A 19,393-nucleotide genomic window follows, 5' to 3' on the forward strand; every position below is an offset into this window, starting at 1 on the left:
TACCATGCTCGGGGGCTCAGTACTCGTAACTAGTGATGAGCGAGCACTACCATGCTCGGGTGCTCGGTACTCGTAACTAGTGATGAGCGGGCACTACCATGCTCGGGTGCTCGGTACTCGTAACTAGTGATGAGCGGGCACTACCATGCTCGGGTGCTCAGTACTCGTAACTAGTGATGAGCGGGCACTACCATGCTCGGGGGCTCAGTACTCGTAACTAGTGATGAGCGGGCACTACCATGCTCGGGTGCTCGGTACTCGTAACTAGTGATGAGCGGGCACTACCATGCTCGGGTGCTCAGTACTCGTAACTAGTGATGAGCGGGCACTACCATGCTCGGGGGCTCAGTACTCGTAACTAGTGATGAGCGAGCACTACCATGCTCTGGTGCTCAGTACTTGTAACTAGTGATGAGTGAGCACTACCATGCTCTGGTGCTCAGTACTTGTAACTAGTGATGAGCGGGCACTACCATGCTCGGGGGCTCAGTACTGGTAACTAGTGATGAGCGGGCACTACCATGCTCGGGTGCTCAGTACTCGTAACTAGTGATGAGCAGGCACTACCATGCTCGGGTGCTCAGTACTCGTAACTAGTGATGAGCGGGCACTACCATGCTCGGGGGCTCAGTACTCGTAACTAGTGATGAGCGAGCACTACCATGCTCGGGTGCTCAGTACTTGTAACTAGTGATGAGTGAGCACTACCATGCTCTGGTGCTCAGTACTTGTAACTAGTGATGAGCGGGCACTACCATGCTCGGGGGCTCAGTACTGGTAACTAGTGATGAGCGGGCACTACCATGCTCGGGGGCTCAGTACTGGTAACTAGTGATGAGCGAGCACTACCATGCTGTGTACTCGAAACGAGCAGGTTGGACGTTCAAGTTTCCCATTGACTTCCATTATATTCAGGTACTGGAGTTGAGCCCGACCAGGCTTATGATTTGCTCATCTCGAGTACCCAGCATGGTAGTGCTCGCTCATTCACTTTGTTTGTAGTGGAATTTAAAGTTGACATCTGTTTTCTATAATGCCATCCTCCTTTCCTCGCTTTCTCATTTGCAAAGTTATGGTAATGAGATGGCACTCATTTGTATTGTGTAAATCAGCAATTGTTAGAATAGTGCAATGCAGACAATCACAGGAGCAAGGGAATCCATGATTTAAGCAAGGTCACGATCTCCAGACACGGTTCTGATTCATCCTATGCCCCCCCTCCCCCCTTGCCCGACCCCTCCAGCAGATGTTACTTAAGGAGCCATATGGCTCCATTGCAGATTACAATATCGGTAATGATCCTTCTGGGGGCGTTAGCCTGACATGCTTGGACTTCACAGCTTCATTGCCATGTAGCCTTTTGGAAACTCAAATAAACCATCTGGAAAGACTGGTACACTAAATAAGTACACCCCGGTGCTTATAACTTTTATATATATATATATATATATATATATATATATATATATATAATATATATATAAATGGGTTGGAATCACAAGTAACTTTTTCAGCATAAAAGTTCAGAGTTGGGTGGAAATCTGTTACAGAAATGAGTATTAGCAATGCTACCGATAGGTGGTGCTATAGCATGACCAATGTACTTATAAATAACTCATGTATATATATTTTATATCTCTATAGATTATATAAAAAAAAAAAAATATATATATATATATATAAAATATATATATAAAATATATTTATATATTATTTATATAAATATATTGTGGCTCAGTGGTTAGCACTGCAGTCTTGCAGCGCTGGGGTCCTGGGTTCAAGTCCCACCAAGGACACTATCTGCAAGGAGTTTGTATGTTCTCCCCGTGTTTGCGTGGGTTTCCTCCGGGTTCTCCGGTTTCCTCCCACACTCCAAAGACATACAGTTGGGGACCCTAGATTGTGAGCCCCAATGGGGACAGTGTTGCCAATGTATGTAAAGCGCTGTGGAATTAATAGCGCTGTATAAATGAATAAAATTATTATTTTTATATATATATATATATATATATATATATATATATATATATATATTATATTTTATAATCTATAGATATATATATAATATATATATATTTTTTATAATCTATAGATATATAAAATATATATACATGAGTTATTTATAAGTACATTGTTCATGCTATAGCACCACCTAGTGGTAGCATTGCTAATACTCATTTCTGTAACAGATTTCCACCCAACTCTGAACTTTTATGCTGAAAAAGTTACTTGTGACTCCAACCCAAAAAATACTTAGCAGATTTAGACTTTTTACAACCTTTATATTAGTCATTTGATGTCCTGTTGTTTGTGGCATGCGACCAAATTCACAAACAGTACTTATGATGTTGCAGAGGGACTCATCCATCCTTGCATTGCACATGTAACAGTTACCTTATACTAAACATTCGGCATGGAATATTTAAAGTAGAAAGATTAACTATAAACCCTGCCAAGTGAAGTGAAGACCGGCCATGTCTTTCTTCATGTCATTACAATAGACTGTAAGCTCTTCTGCTCAGATTTAGGACATTTAGATGCCAAATTTGCGATTTTTAACCCATTACTATATCCTAAATTGCCAGGAGCTGTATGCTACAAGCCGACTCCGAGAAGCTACGACAAGCCTGGATCCAAGCTGTGCAAGCCAGCATTGCCTCCGCGTACCGGGAAACCCCAGATAACTACTACATAGAGGTTTGTAGTGACACTATTCTGTACACCTTTAGCCTTGTGCATACGTTGATTTTTTCCTTTCTTCTTTTAATCAATAAAAGCAAGGAAAAAGCATCCCAGCAAAGTCTGTGAGAATCCTGATTTGCTGTGCACACGCTGCTTCTTTTTTCCTTGCTTTTTTTCCTGCTGAAAAGACAAGCAGCATGTCAATTTTGTTTGTATTTTTCCTGCTTTTTTCACCAATTGACTTCAATGGAGTCAGTGAAAAACGTCTGTATAATGCACACGTTGTTTTTATTTTTGTGTGTGTTTTTATGTGCTTTTTTGACGTCACTGGGGTTCCCTGCAACCATTTACTCATCTCATGGTCTTAACCGCAGGACCTTGCTGCAGGGAAGTCTGGTGACATCACAAGGTGAATAGAGTTCATTCTAAGGGATCATCGGGGTTTCGTGCACCTAGGCCTCGCGGTCTTTACGGCGGACCTTTTCTGCAAGGAACTCCAGTGATGTAAGCACCCTGGTCTGTGAGGCGATCCGTACCTCAGTAACCTGGGGTCATCATGGTGATGACACAGGGTTACCACGGCAGCGATCGGGTCCCTGTGATCGTATTACAGGGCCCCGATCGCCAGGAGATGTAAGCGATCCTTCTCCCTACCTCCTAAAGGCTGCAATCACACTGATCGCAACATTCAGGGGGGATAAACTGTCAGGAGCGGCGCAGGCATCGCTTCAGGCAGCAAGAGCCGGGTCCCAGCTGTAAGATCAATCGGTGACCCCACAGCAACCATGGAGGTACAGCGCCTGAACCCCCGCGATCACTATGAATTAAAAAACACTGAAAAAGTAGTATGGAAAAAAAGCATGTGAAAAACTGTGCAAACGCAATACAAATTTTGCGGGGTTTTTAGCTGCTTTTTTCCTGCCACAACATGCATTTTTATGTGCAGATTTTCTGCCATAAAAACACAATGTGGGCACATAGCCGTAGCAGAATAATAGATTACATAGTTTTTTTTTTTCTTGATATTCTTGACTTAAATGCAATGTTTTTGCTTCTATACATTTTGCTCTAGAGAATATTTGACATAATGGGTATTTCTCTCCTTCAGAGGCTGGACAGGACTGCATCGCCTTCCACTAGTAGCATTGATTCGGCCAGTGACTCGAGGGAACGTAGCATCAAGGGAGAAAGCATCTTGCAGCGGGTGCAGAGCATTGCCGGCAATGACCAATGCTGCGACTGTGGACAGACAGACCCCCGGTGGGCCAGCATCAATTTAGGAATCACCCTTTGCATCGAGTGCTCAGGAATTCACAGGTATGACTTTGGTTTACGGCGAGCATTAATATAAATATACAGAATATGAAATAAAGGTTTATTTTCTTTGTCGCTCTATTGGGAGACCCAGACAATTGGGTGTATAGGCTATGCCTCCGGAGGTTGCACAAAGTATTACACTTAAAAGTGTTAAGCCCCTCCCCTTCTGCCTATACACCCCCCGTGCTCTCACGGGATCCTCAGTTTTTTTGCTTTGTGCGAAGGAGGCAGACCTGCACACATAGCTCCACAGATTAGTCAGCAGCAGCTGCTGACTATTTCGGATGGAAGAAAAGAGGACCCATACTAAAGGGCCCCCAGCATGCTCCCTTCTCACCCCACTCTTTGTCGGCGGTGTTGTTAAGGTTGAGGTACCCATTGCGGGTACGGAGGCTGGAGCCCACATGCTGTTTTCCTTCCCCATCCCCCTTAGGGCTCTGGGTGAAGTGGGATCCAGGATCGGTCTCCAGGCACTGAGGCCGTGCTCCATCCACAACTCCTGAGGAGCCTGCTGGATAGGAGCCGGGTATCGATCAGGGACAGGGCCCTGCATCTTTGAGGTACTCTGTGTCCCCGTGGGGACCGCGCACAGCAGCACTCCAGCATTGCTGGGTGTGCTAGTGCACCGGGGACTGCGGCGCTGACCGCCTTTGGTGCCATTATACACTGCAGCGGTGCTGAGTGTATTTGTGTATGGGGACGGCCGCACTGACCGCCACCGCCATTGTTTTTACTGAGGCGCGGCTGGGACTTGTAGTGCGCCGGGGACTCTGCGCTGGCCGCGCTTTTATGGCGGCCGCGCTTATAACTAGAGTCCCCGGCTTTTTGGGCCTAGTCTCCGTTCTTCCCGCCCTCAGCCCTGCCAGTCAGGGGAAGGGCGGGACGCTGCACAGGACGAGCAGCACTGAGGGCTGGAGCATGCTTTGCATACTCCACCCCCCTCACTGTGCACACTGTGACTCCAACTCCCGCACTTTCTCGGTCACGTCCACGACTCCCTCATCTCCTCAGGACGCCGGCAGCCATTACTGTCAGCTCCTAGGACGCTGCAGAGGGGAGACAAACTCTGGGGGACCCAGGCACGAGTTCAGGGGGCCACACAACCGCTTTCAGCGGGCGGTAAGCAGCACCTGAGGTGCTGATTTCACTGGTGTAGTAGTGTGTTTAGAGTTTATATCTTTGCTATACTTTACACTGTATGGTGCACAGTCAATTTTCTGGTCATATACCCTGTGGTGTGGCTCAAGGGGCAACAAAACACAGGCTTACTAAGCTGCCAGCGCTGCATGTGCAAACCGGCAGGTTCCATTGACCCTCATGGTGGACCCCTGTGGCATTTGTTCTGGCCTCTGCTCAAGGGGTCCCAGGGACAACAACCAAACAGATCCAGGTGACAGGGACGGAGTTTGCAGTTTTTACTGACAGACTTTCTGAGACTATGGCTAAAATACTAGAAGCTGGCAGTCCAGACTGGTATCTCAGACCATGGGCACTGTACAATCACTGCCCTCTATTCCCCTCAGTTGGAACAACAATGTTCCCCCGGGGTGTCTCATAGGTCCCAGGGTGAAGCTCTGACACGGACCGCAGTCCCAGACCGCCTAGGCGAGCTCGCTTAGACACCCCCTCGACCTCATCACATTGTTCAGGGTCTCAGAGAAATGACTCTCTGTATCAGAAGAGGAGGTGGCTGATCAGGATTCTGATCCTGATGCCGCTCTCTACCTTGATATCCCTGAGGCGGACGCCATAGTGAATGCTCTTATTGCGTCCATAAAAATGATGCTGGATGTTTCTCTCTCAGGCTCATCCAGCAGAAGGGTCACCTTCTCAAGGTCCCCCAAGAGTACAGCGAGTAGGTTTCTGGATCACTCTGACGTCTCGGAGGCAGTCCAGACACACCGAGTTTGTCCGGATAAGCGTTTCTTCCAAGCGCTTTAAGGATACACTTTATCCCTTCCCCCCTGACGTGGTCAGGGCTGGACTCAGTGTCCCAAGGTGGATTCTCCAATCTCTAGACTGGCGGCTAGATCCATAGTGGCAGTTGAAGATGGGGATTCGCTCAGGGATGCCACTGACAGACAGATGGAGCTCTGGTTGAAATCCATCTATGAAGCCATCGGCGCGCCTTTTGCTCCAGCATTCGCAGCCCTATGGGCGCTCCAAGCTATTGCAGCGGGTCAGGCGCAAATTGACGCACTTGCACGTACGTCTGCGCCGCAAGTGGCGTCTGTAACCTCTCAAACTTCGGCATTGCGTCCTACGCTATTAATGCTGTCCTGGACTCTGCGAGCCGTACGGCGGTTGCAGCCGACAATTCGGTGGCAATACGCAGGGCCTTGTGGCTTCGGGAATGGAAGGCAGACTCAGCTTCCAAAAAAGTGCTTAACCGGTTTGCCATTTTCTGGCGACCGTTTGTTTGGTGAGAGGCTGGATGAAATCATCAACCAATCCTGGGAAAGGAAACATCCTTACCCCAGACCAAACCAAGATTACCCCAACAGAGAATGGGACAGTCGAGGTTTCGGTCCTTTCCGGGCGCGGGCAGGTCCCAATTCTCCTCGCCCAAACGTCCTCAGAAGGGTCAGAGGAACTCCGATCCATGGCGGTCTAAGGCACGCCCTTAAAAGACCGCCGGAGGTGCCGCCACCAAGTCGGCTTCCTCATGACCTACGGCCCTCACACCCCATCCTCGGTCGGAGACAGGCTCTCCCGCCTTTCAGACATTTCGCTGTCACAGGTTAAGGACCGTTGGGTGAGAGACATTCTGTCTCACGGTCACAGGATAGAGTCAACTCTCGTCCTCCGACTTGATTTTTCAGAACATCCCCGCCTCCCGGGCGAGCCGATGCTCTTCTACAGGCGCTGGGCACTCTGAAGACAGAAGGAGTGGTGATCCCGGTTCCTCTTCAGCAACAGGGTCACGGTTTTTACTCCAACCTGTTTGTGGTCCCAAAGAAGGACGGATCTTTCCGTCCTGTCCTGGACCTAAAACTGCTCCACAAACATGTAAAAGCCAAGCGGTTCCGGATGGAATCCCTCCGCTCCGTCATTGCCTCAATGTCCCAAGGAAATTTCCTTGCATCGATTGATATCAAGGAGGCTTATCTCCACGTACTTATTGCTCCAGAGCATCAGCGCTTCCTGCGCTTCGCCATCGGAGATGAACACCTGAAGTTCGTGGCACTGCCGTTCGGCCTGGCGACAGCCCCACAGGTTTTCACCAAGATCATGGCTGCAGTATTTGCGATCCTACACTCTCAGGGTCACTCGGTGATCCCTTACTTAGACGATCTGCTGGTCAAGGCTCCCTCTCAAGAGGCATGCCAGCACAGCCTCACCGCTACTCTGGATACTCTCCAGACTTTCGGGTGGATCATCAATTTTCCAAAGTCAAATCTGACACCGGCCCAATCGCTGACATATCTTGACATGGAGTTGTCATACCCTCTCAGCGATAGTGAAGCTTCCGCTGAACAAACACCGTTCACTACAGACGGGGGTGCAATCTCTAGGTCAGTCACTCCCCTTGAGGCGCCCCACGCACTTCCTCGGGAAGATGGTGGCAGCAATGGGGGCAGTCCCTTTCACGCAGTGTTCATCAGCGTCCTAAAGGGACTCCTACGCAAGGAGACAGGAAACCGACATTCCTCAACAGGAACGTCTCCCTCTCTCAGGCATACCACTTCATTGTCGAGGGGAAATTCCTTCCTTCTCCCATCCTGGGCAGTGGTCACGACGGACGTGAGTAGGTTTCCGTGGGGAGCAATTTTTCTCCACCACAGGGCTCAAGGTACGTGGACTCACCATTGAGTCCTCGCTTCTGATCAATGTTCTGGAGATCAGAGCAGTGTATCTCGTCCTAAAAGCGTTCCAGCAGTGGCTGGAAGGTAAGAAGATCCGAATTCAGTCGGACAACTCCACAGCGGTGGCTTACAGTCCGGCGGCTTCTGCTGTGGATGGAAGCCACAGCCTCCACCATATCCGCAGTTCACATCCCAGGCGTGGAACACTTGGGGCAGACTTTCTCAGTCGCCAGGGCATGGACGCAGAGCAAGGGTCCCTTCACCAGGACGGGTTTCACGAGATATGTTGCCACTAGGGCATGCCGGACGTCGACCTAATTGCTTTCCGGCACCACAACAAGGTTCCGACGTTCATGGCACAGTCTCAAGATCCCAGAGCTATGGCGACAGACGCCTTAGTTCAACACTGGTCGCAGTTTCAGCTTACTTACGTGCTCCCACCGTTGGCACTGTTGCCCAGAGTGTTACGCAAGATCACGGCAGACTGCCGCGGCTGCCGCCGCGTCATCCCCGTCGCTCCAGACTGGCAGAGGAGGTCGTGGTCCCGGATCTGTGGCATCTCACGGTCGGCCAACCGGGGGCACTGCCAGACCGACCAGAATTGCTGTCTCAAGGGCCGTTTTTTCCATCTGAATTCTGGGGCCCTCAACCTGGCTGTGTGGCCATTGAGTCCTGGATTCTAGCGTCTTCAGGATTATCTCAAGAAGCCATTGCCACTATGAGACAGGCTAGTAAACAAACGTCCGCCAAGGTCTAACCACAGGACGCGGAAAATATTCCTGTCGTGGTGCTCTGCTCAGGGTTTTTTCTCCCTGGCCATTTGCCTTGCCCCCTTCCCTGTCCTTCCTTCAATTTGGACTGGAAAAGGGTTCGTCGCTCGGCTCCCTTAAGGGACAAGTCTCAGCGCTCTCTGTGTTTTTTCCAGAAGTGCCTAGCCAGACTTCCACAGGTACGCACGTTCCTGCAGGGGGTTTGTCACATCGTTCCTTTTTACAAGCGGCCGTTACAACCTTCGGATCTGAACAGGGTGCTGATGTTCTTCAGAAACCACCATTCGAGCCAATGAGAGATATTTCTCTCTCACGCCTTTCGCAGAAAGTGGTTTTTCTAGTACCAGTCACTTCACTTCGGAGAGTGTCTGAGCTAGCAGCGCTGTCATGCAAGGCCCCTTTCCTGGTTTTCACCAGGACAAGGTGGTTCTGCGTCCGGTTCCGGAATTTCTCCCTAAGGTGGTATCCCCCTTTCATCTCAATCAGGATATCTCCTTACCTTCTTTTTGTCCTCATCCAGTTCACCAATGTGAAAAGGATTTGCACTTGTTAGATCTGGTGAGAGCACTCAGACTCTACATTTCTCGTACGGCGCCTCTGCGCCGCTCGGATGCACTCTTTGTCCTTGTCGCTGGCCAGCGTAAAGGGTCACAGGCTTCCAAATCAACCTTGACTCGGTGGATCAAAGAGCCAATTTTCGAAGCCTACCGTTCGGCTGGGCTTCCGGTTCTCTCAGGGCTGAAGGCCCATTCTACCAGAGCCGTGGACGCGTCCTGGGCTTTGAGGCACCAGGCTACGGCTCAGCAGGTGTGTCAGGCGGCTACCTGGTCGAGCCTGCACACTTTCACGAAACACTATCAGGTTCATACCTATGCTTCGGCGGATGCCAGCATAGGCAGACGTGTCCTTCAGGCGGCGGTTGCCCACCTGTAGAAAGGGGCCGTTTTTTCGGCTCTATTACGAGGTATTATTTTACCCACCCAGGGACTGCTTTTGGACGTCCCAATTGTCTGGGTCTCCCAATAGAGCGACAAAGAAGAAGGGAATTTTGTTTACTTACCGTAAATTCCTTTTCTTCTAGCTCTAATTGGGAGACCCAGCACCCGCCCCTGTTTTTTTGTGTACACATGTTGTTCATGTTGAATGGTTTCAGTTCTCCGATATTCCTTCGGATTGAATCTACTTTAAACCAGTTTATAATTTTTTCCTCCTTCTTGCTTTTGCACCAAAACTGAGGATCCCGTGAGAGCACGGGGGGTGTATAGGCAGAAGGGGAGGGGCTTAACACTTTTAAGTGTAATACTTTGTGCAACCTCCGGAGGCATAGCCTATACACCCAATTGTCTGGGTCTCCCAATTAGAGCTAGAAGAAAAGGAATTTACGGTAAGTAAACAAAATTCCCTTCGTTTAATGGGAACCTGTCACCAGATTTGGTGCCTATAAGCTGCGACCACCACCAGTTCTAGAATAATGTATATAAGAGCCCAGGCCGATCTGTATAATGTAACAATGACTTTTCTAATACCTAGGGGCCATCGCTGTTCTTCAGTCCGGCGCCTCCTTGTGGGGGTCCGGTCTGATGGGTGTCACTGCTCTCCGGTCCGGCGCTTCCTCTCTACTGAGGCCTGTGTGCATGATGTGTCCGAACAGTATGTCTTCCACACAGTCAGTCAGTGAGGTCCTGCGCAGGCGCACTTTGATCTTCCCTGCTCAGGTAAGATCAAAGTATTGTAGTGCACATGCTCGGGAGGTCTTTAGCCCCTTCACGACCGGCCGATTTTTCGCTTTCCGGTTTTTTTTTCTCCATTCTTTTTCTGAGAGACGTAACTTTTTTATTTTTCAGTCAATATGGTCATGTGAGGGCTCATTTTTTGCGGAACGAGCTGTACTTTTAAATGAAACCATCAGTTTTACCATATAGCATACTAGAAAACGGCAAAAAAATTCCAAATGCAGAAAAATTGCAAAAAAAGTGCGATAGCACTATGGTTTTTGAGATATTTTATTCACTGTGTTCACTATATGGTAAAACTGATGTGTGGGTATGATGCCTCAGGTCAGTGTGAGTTCGTAGACACCAAACATGTATAGGTTTACTTTTATATAAGGGGTTAAAAAAAATCGGAAGTTTGTCCGAAAAAAGTGGCGCACGTTTTACGCCATATTCCGTGACCCGTAGCGTTCTCATTTTTCGGGATCTATGGCTCAATGACGGCTTATTTTTTGCGTCTCGAGCTGACGTTTTTAACGGTACCATTTTTGCGCAGAGGCTACGTTTTGATCGCCTCTTATTGCATTTTGCGCAAAAGTTGTGGAGACAAAAAAACATCGTTTTGGCGTTTGGAATTTTTTTGCCGCTACGCCGTATACTGATCAGATTAATTGATTTTATATTTTGATAGATCGGGCGTTTCTGAACGCGGCGATACCAAATGTGTGTATATTTTTTATTTTTTTAACCCTTTAATTTTCAATGGGGCGAATGGGGGGTGATTTGAACTTTTTAGGTTTTTTTGTTTTTTTTTAATTTTTTAAAACTTTTTTTTTTTTTTTTTTTTTTTTACTAGTCCCCCTAGGGGGCTATTGCGATCAGCAATCCGATCGCTCTGCAGTATCTGCTGATCACAGCCACAAGGCTGTAAACAGCAGATACACTGTCTTTCTCTTTTGCTGTGAAAGTGAAAGCAAGTCAGGTGTAGTACAGGAGTCATCACATGACCCTGTGCTACCATGACAACTATCGGGAGTCACGTGATCGCGTCACGTGACTTCCGGTATCGGGCGGTAAGTAAATTTTTACCGCGATCGCGCTTATAATGGCGCTGTCACATATTGACAGCGCCATATAAGGGGTTATACGGCACGAGCAGATAACGATTCTGCTCGTGCCTAGCAGGCACACATCTCAGCTGTGAAAATCAGCTGAGATGTGCGCCGATCGCAGCATGCTGCCGCCGGCAGACCGCGGGCAGTAAGATTATGATTGCAGGGACGTAATTTTACGGCCCGCGGTCGTTAAGGGGTTAACCTTTCCTTTTGCCTGCGCATTACTGTACTTTGATCTGCCCTCAGCAGAAGTATTTTTTACATTATACAGAGCACTCTGGGCTCTTATATACAGTATTCTGGAATGCTGTATGTAGGGGCTGACTGATGGGGGCCAAATCTGGTGACAAGTTCCCTTTTAAAGGATTATTTCAACTATCGTCAAAGTTATATCACTGGTTGGGATTGCTGGCCATGGGACCTTTACCTATCATACACGTCTCGCTAATGAAGAAAAGGCACTCTCTACCATGTGCTACAAAGGGGCAGTGCCAATTATAACAGATGCACAGGAAAGTTTCCTTTCCCACTATTTACATGATAGGTAATCTGTCCTGTGTTCCATTGTCTCTTCTTCTTTCTTATTTTGGTGAATGATGAGAGTTGCAATAAAGCTGGAGACATCATATAATGCCGGACTGGCTAGTCCTCATTAGGACTCTACAGTGTGTAGTTGGCTTCCCATCTACGTAAAAAAAACAAAACAACATAACTTTTAATTTCATACAATTTGCTTTGAGCCAAATCTGTTTGTTTTTTATCTATTCCTTGTGATTTTTAGACCTTTGCAATGATCATATTGTCTTATGTCTTGCAGGAGTCTCGGGGTGCACTGCTCTAAAGTGCGATCTCTTACGTTGGACTCCTGGGAACCAGAGCTGCTTAAGGTAAAAAAGCATTGTACAGTCCATTACAGAATTATCAAAACTGAAAATTAGACGTTTTCACACAATTTTCCTCTTTTTCTCCCTCTAGTTAATGTGTGAGCTGGGAAATAGCACAATCAATCAGATCTACGAGGCGAAGTGTGAACAGCTAGCTTTGAAAAAGCCCACGCCAGGATGTTCTCGGTATGTATTTATGGAGTCTGTGCATTTTTGGTTATTAAATTAGTCTTAGGCCCTGTGCGCACTGGAAAATGGAATTTTCTCAAGAAAATTCCGCAGGTATTCAAAGATTACCGCACCCGCGGTAAAAAAAACGCGAAAAACCGCATGCGGTTTGCTGCGGTATTGCCGCGGTTTTGCCGCGTACGGGTTGGTATGTGCTTTATTGCATTCAATGCAATAAAGCGCATTGAAAAAAAAAAAAGTCATTTCATTCTGAGATAGAGAAATAGACAGAAGAATAGATAGAAGAATAGATAGACAGACAGAGGGATAGATAGATAGATAGATAGATAGATAGATAGATAGACAGAGTCCCTGTGAGCACACGCTGCATTTCTCACGGTCGGCAGTGAGTTCACATTACCGGCCGTGGGAAATGCCCTGGAGTTACCTCTACTGCGAGCCTGCATTCAGCGCTGTGTCAGTCGCGGCTGGATGCAAGCATCGCAGGACGCCAGAGCTGTGGATTACGTTGGAGCTTTGTTTCGGGAGGGGTTAATAAAAGGGTGAACGAGGCTTATTTGTGTTTTATTTAAAATAAAGGATTTTTCGGTGTGTGTTTTTTCACTTTACTTACGGGTTGATCATGTCAGCTGTCTCATAGACGCTGCCATGATCAAGCCTGGAGTTAATGGCGGTGATCCGCCACCATTAACTCCTTGTATTACCTTGACTGCCACTGCTACACGGCAGCAAGAAGAGCCGGAGACACTCTGGTACTGCTGCATAATGCATGCGACAGTCCCGGGGCAACTGCGGCTGATATTCTCGGCTGCGGGAGGGGGAGTGAGGTGGGGGACATTAACCCTGCCCCTCCCCCTCCCCAGCCTGAGAATACCGGGCCGCCGCTGTGTGCTTAAATATACAGCGGAGCCCACGTGTTTTGTTTTCTATATTTCCGTTTGCTTTCTATGTGTGTTCTATGTGTCTGTGTTCTATGTCTGTGATGTCTGTGTGTGATCTTTGTGTGTGTTTACTCTGCTTTGCTTCCTCTTCCTGTAATGACATCACTTCCCTGCAAAACCGCAGACAGGCGATGTACATTACCGGAGGTAAACCGCGAAATACCGCAGGGAATAACGCAGGAAAACGCAGTGAACCGCACAGAATTTGCTGCCTGCGTTATTCCCTGCGTGATTTCACGTTTACATTGGAGTCAATGGAGTGAGATCCCGCAGCGACGTGCGGAAAAGAAGTGACATGCAATTGTTTTTGCTGCGGGAATCCCGCAGCAAAACATGCAGCTGTCAAAATCCGCCCAGTGCGCACAGGATTTTTTTTTCCCATAGGTTTTGCTGGTGATTCACTGCAGAGATGTTATGAACATTTTCTGCAGCGAAACATGCAGCAAATCCGCAGAAAATCCGCGGCAAAATCTGGTAAGTGCGCACAGGGCCTTAAGGCTGCGTGCCCACGATCAGTGTTTGCAGCATTTTGGATGTAGCGTGCTTCAGCTACGTTCAAAACGCTGCGGTGTACAGTACAAGGAGACAAGAGAAGTTAAAAGTCTACAATGTTGTTCCCACTATTACCTGCACTAATTATATTATAATGGCGATTTTGTATTTACATCTAATAAAATTAATTTAATTTAATCTAATCAGGTGTTTGGGCTTTGATGATCGCTTTTTTCTTCCCTTGTGTCCTCCAATGTTTATGCGATTTGCCCTTACACTCAGTCCTCATCTGATTGTATGAATTGGTGGTATTCTACCTATATTATGCATATCAGCTCACTGTTTCTTACTTTTCGGTGTACAGTGCAAGCATAGTGGATGAGATTTCTAGAAATCCCGCGCCCAATGTGCTTGTTTTTTCCACAGCAAACACTGATCTGCGGTGTGTCTTTCCAAGCCACAGCATGTCAATTGTTTGCTGCGGATTCACATCCGTCCTCCGTAGGGAGAACACAAGCGAGAGACCGCAGCGCACTGAACTCTAATCGTAGGTACAAGTAGCTGTGGTCTGAGGAGACCCACAACCCCGCAGGTCAGGACCCGCTGCGCCCAGGACACATCATGGGCACATACCCTTAGGTGGTATTTCACGATCTGTATGCGGACTACGATGCCCAACTAGATTGTAGGTTTCCTGATCCAAATATATAGCCTTATCAATGCCTATGAGGCTGTAATATCAGGTCAGGAGACGCACCGTCCATCAGGATATTGCAGTATATATACAGACCAGGAATTTCAGAGGTCTTTAGAGTCTGATCCCGACTAAAGGGTACTTTAAACGCTGCGACATCGCTAACGATATATCGTCGGGGTCACGGTGTTTGTGACGCACGTTCCGGCGCCGTTAGCGACATCGCAGCATGTGACAGCTAGGAGCGACGATCAACGATCGCAAAAACGGAAAAAATCGTTGATCGTTGACACGTCGCTCCTTTTCATAATGTCGTTGGTGGTGCATGCCGCTGGTTGTTCGTCGTTCCTGCAGCTCCACACATCGCTATGTGTGACACCGCAGGAACGACAAACATCTCCTTACCTGCGTCCACCGGCAATGAGGAAGGAAGGAGGTGGGCGGGATGTTCCGGCCGCTCATCTCCTCCTCTCCTCTGCTATTGGACGGCCGCTTAGTGACGTCGCGGTGACGCCGAACGCACCTCCCCCTTAAAGGAGAGATTGTTCGGTGTCTCCAGCGACGTCACTGCACAGGTATGTGCGCATGACGCTGCCGTAGCGATATTGTTCGCTACGGCAGCGATCACCACATGTCGCACGTACGACGAGGGCGGGTGCTATCGCTAGCGATGTCGCAGCGTGTAAAGCACCCTTAAGCATATGTGCCCAAGTAGCACATTTTCTGCCACAAAACTGCATGTTTTGGCAGAAAAAAAATGCTGCAAAAAAAAAAATCACTTTTTTTTTTTTTATCGTGTTTACTAGAGATGATCGAATACCTCAAATATTCGGCTTTGCGAATATTCGACGAATAATTCGCCGCTATGCGAATATTCGATACACGATGTAAGTCTATAAAAAGCCTGAATAGTTCCGAATAGTTATTTGGGTTTCCCATGGACTTACATTGTGCATCGAATATTCGCGAATAGTCGAATAGCGGCGACCTATTTGGCAAATATTCGCGAAGCCGAATATTTGAGGTATTCGATCATCCCTAGTGTTTACACATTTTTTCCATTCGTTTTTCATTTTTTAGTCTTGGCAATCGTGGGGGTTCCTGTGCTGTACACCAGCGATCGCCGACGGGTGCAGTGTCTGCGTTGCTCCCAATAGATCAATGCAGTCGTAGCGTTCAGGAGGCAGGGAGATGGATCACTTACCTCTCCCTGGCGATCGGTTCCCTATAATGTGATCACAGGGACCCGATCGCTGCCATGGCACCCCTGGGTCATCACCATGATGACCCCAGGTTACTGAGCTACGGAGAGCCTCACACACCATGACAGATGTATGGTGTGAAAGGCGAAGTGTCACTGCTACGAGTGCACCACTGACAGATATAATCCACTTCGGTGATCGAGCATTGTAGTGGATTATATCGGACGCAGAAAAAATTGACATGCTACAGATTTTTTTTCTGCACCAAAATCTGCAAGGAAAAAATCTGTAACGTGCACAGCAACTCAGGACTCATAGACTTTTCTGTGATGTGTTTTTCCTTGCAGTATTAATTAAAATCTGCAAGAAAAAATGCAGCAAAGAAGGGAATTTTGTTTACTTACCGTAAATTCCTTTTCTTCTAGCTCCAATTGGGAGACCCAGACAATTGGTGTATAGCTATTGCCTCTGGAGGCCACACAAAGTATTACACTTAAAAGTGTAAGGCCCCTCCCCTTCTGGCTATACACCCCCAGTGGGATCACTGGCTCACCAGTTTTAGTGCCAAAGCAAGAAGGAGGAAAGCCAATAACTGGTTTAAAGACCAATTCAATCCGAGGAAACATCGGAGAACTGAACCATACCACATGAACAACATGTGTACCCGAAAAAACAGAAAAACCCCGAGAAAACAGGGCGGGTGCTGGGTCTCCCAATTGGAGCTAGAAGAAAAGGAATTTACGGTAAGTAAACAAAATTCCCTTCTTCTTTGTCGCTCCATTGGGAGACCCAGACAATTGGGATGTCCAAAAGCAATCCCTGGGTGGGTAAAAGAATACCTCATGATAGGGCCGTCAAACGGCCCTCTCCTACAGGTGGCCAACCGCCGCCTGAATGACTTATCTACCTAGGCTGGCGTCTGCCGAAGCGTAGGTATGCATCTGATAATGCTTGGTAAAAGTAAGTAGACTCGACCAGGTGGGTGCCTGACACACCTGCTGAGCCGTAGCCTGGTGCCGTAATGCCCAGGATGCACCCACGGCTCTGGTAGAATGGGCCTTCGGCCTTGAGAGAACCAGAAGCCCAGTAGAACTGTAGGTTTCAAGAATTGGTTCCTCGAGCCCCCGAGCAAGGGTGGATCTGGAAGCTTGCGACTGTTTACGCCGACCAGCGACAAGGACAAAGAGTGCATCCGGGTGGCGCAGGAGCGCCATGCGGGAAGTAGAACCTGAGTGCTCTCACCAGAACCAACAGATGCAAATCTTTCTGAAATTGATGGACTGGACGAGGACACAAAGAAGGTGAGGTGATATCCTGATTGATATGAAAATGGGATACCACCTTAGGGAGAAATTCCGGAACCGGACGCAGAACTACCCTGTCCTGGTGAAGGACCAGGAAGGGAGTTTGTATGAGAGCGTTGCTAGCTCGGAAACTCTCCTAAGAGACGAGACCGTTACTAGAAGGCCACTTCCCGTGAAAAACGGGAAGGGAGACATCCTTCAAAGGCTCGAAAGGCGGCATCTGGAGAGCAATTAGAACCTTGTTCAGATCTCAGGGCTCTAACGGCCGCTTGTACGGAGTGCTGAGAAGACAAACTCCCCGTAGGAACATGCGTACCTGAGGAAGTCGTCGTTTCTGAAAAAATACAGATAGCGCTGAGACTTGTCCCTAAAGGGAACTGAGCGACAACCCATTTTCCTACCTAGATTGCAGGAAGGAAGGAAACATAGACGATGCAACCGGCCAGGGAGAAACACCCTGCGCCGAGCACCGAGATAAGAACATCTTCCACGTCCTGTGGTCAATCTTGGCGGACGTTGGTATGCTAGCCTGTCTCATGGTGGCAACCACGTCCTGAGGTAATCCTGACGACACTAGGTTCCAGGACTCAATGCCACACCATCCGGTTGAGGGCCGTAGAATTCAAATGGAAGAATGGCCCTTGAGACAGCCAGTCTGACTGGTCTGGTACCACAACATCCTCGGCCAATTTGTAGCGACGAGGATGGCGCGGCCGCAGTCGGTCTTGATCTAGCGCAGTACTCTGGGCAACAATGCCAGAGGTGGCACCTAAGGTAGCTGGAACTGCGACCAATGCTGAACTAAGGCGTTTGCCGCCAGAGCTCGATGATTGTGAAACCGTGCCATGAAGCTGGCACATTGTTGTTGTGCCGTGACGCCATTAGATCGACGTCCGGCCTCTGTCAGCGGCGCCAGATCTCCTGAAACCCGTCCGGGTGAGGAGACCATACTCTTTCGGCCACACCTCAGCGACTTAGGAAGTCAGCTTCCTAGTTTCCACACTTGGGATGTGAATTGTGGATATGGTGGATGCCGTGTCTTCCACCCACATCAGAACCTGCCGGACTTCCTGGAAGGCTTGCCGGTTGCGCGTTCTTCCTTGGTGGTTGATGTATGCCACCGCTGTGGAGCTGTCCGACTGAAGTCGGATATGCTTGCTTTCCAGCCGCTGTTGGAAGGATTGTAGGGCAAGATACACTGCTCTGTGTTCAAGAACATTGATCTGAAGAGTGGACTCTTGCTGAGTCCACGTACCCTGAGCGCTGTAGTGGAGAAAAACTGCTCCCCACCCTGATAGACTCGCGTCTGTCGTAACTATCGCCCAGGACGGGGATAGGAAGGACCTTCTTTTTGACCAAGAGGTGAGAAGAAGCCACCACCGTAGAGATTCCTTGGCCGCCTGAGAAAGAACGACGACTCTGTTGAGGGACGTCGACTCCTCGTCCCATTGGCGGAGAATGTCCCATTGTAGTGGACGCAGTAAAACTGCGCGAAAGGAACTGCCTCCATTGCTACCATCTTACGTAGGAAGTGCATGAGGCGTCTCAATGTGTGCGACTGGTTCTTAAAGAAGAGCTTGCAGCCCGTAGTGAATGCTGTTTGTCTAGCGGCAGCTTCACTATCGCTGAGAGAGTAAGAAACTCTATGCCTAGATATGTTATCGATAGGGTCGGGGTCGGATCTGACTTTAAAAAGTTGATGATCCACCCAAAACTCTAGAGAGTCTCCAGCGCAACGTTCGGGCAGTGTTGGCATGTTTCCTAAGAGAGTGCCTTGACAAGTAGATCGTCTAAATACGGGACCACAGAGTGACCCTGAGAGTGTAGGACTGTGACTACTGCTGCCCTGACCTTGGCGAAGACCAGTTGGACTGTCGCTAGCCGGAAGGTAGAGCTACGAACAGAGGGTGTTCGTCTCCTATAACGAAGCGTAGAAACGCTAGTGCTCTGGATCAATCGGCACGTGTGGATAAGCATCCTTGATGCCTAATGATGCTAGGAAATATCCTTGGGACCTTGAGGCGATGACATGGCGGAGGGATTCCATCCGGAACCGCCTGGTGTCCACGAGCTTGCTGAGCATTTTTAGATCCAGAACGGGACGGAACGGCCCGTTGTTATAGGTACCGCAAAGAATTTGGGGTAACAACCGTGACCTTGTTCCTGAAGAGGAACGGGGGTCATCACTCTTTCTGCCTATAGAGTGCACCCTGTTTGCAGAAGAGCAGCGGCCCGGCCGGGAGGTGGAGAAATTCTGAAAAATCGAGTTGGAGGACGAGAAGTGA

General features: G+C 48.5%; 1 protein-coding gene across 1 annotated transcript in view; it reads left to right on the forward strand.

Annotated features, from left to right (window-relative positions):
- ACAP3 (ArfGAP with coiled-coil, ankyrin repeat and PH domains 3) overlaps positions 1 to 19,393 on the forward strand; it is a 266,420-nt gene that overhangs the window by 208,343 nt on the left and 38,684 nt on the right. Inside the window, exons 14-17 of the mRNA XM_075327683.1 lie at positions 2,586 to 2,697; positions 3,791 to 3,999; positions 12,220 to 12,289; positions 12,378 to 12,472. Of these exons, the coding sequence (XP_075183798.1) occupies positions 2,586 to 2,697; positions 3,791 to 3,999; positions 12,220 to 12,289; positions 12,378 to 12,472 (486 nt within the window). The remainder of the gene's footprint in view (positions 1 to 2,585; positions 2,698 to 3,790; positions 4,000 to 12,219; positions 12,290 to 12,377; positions 12,473 to 19,393) is intronic.

Source organism: Anomaloglossus baeobatrachus, chromosome 11, assembly GCF_048569485.1.
Source record: "Anomaloglossus baeobatrachus isolate aAnoBae1 chromosome 11, aAnoBae1.hap1, whole genome shotgun sequence".
Classification (NCBI taxonomy): Eukaryota; Metazoa; Chordata; class Amphibia; order Anura; family Aromobatidae; genus Anomaloglossus; species Anomaloglossus baeobatrachus.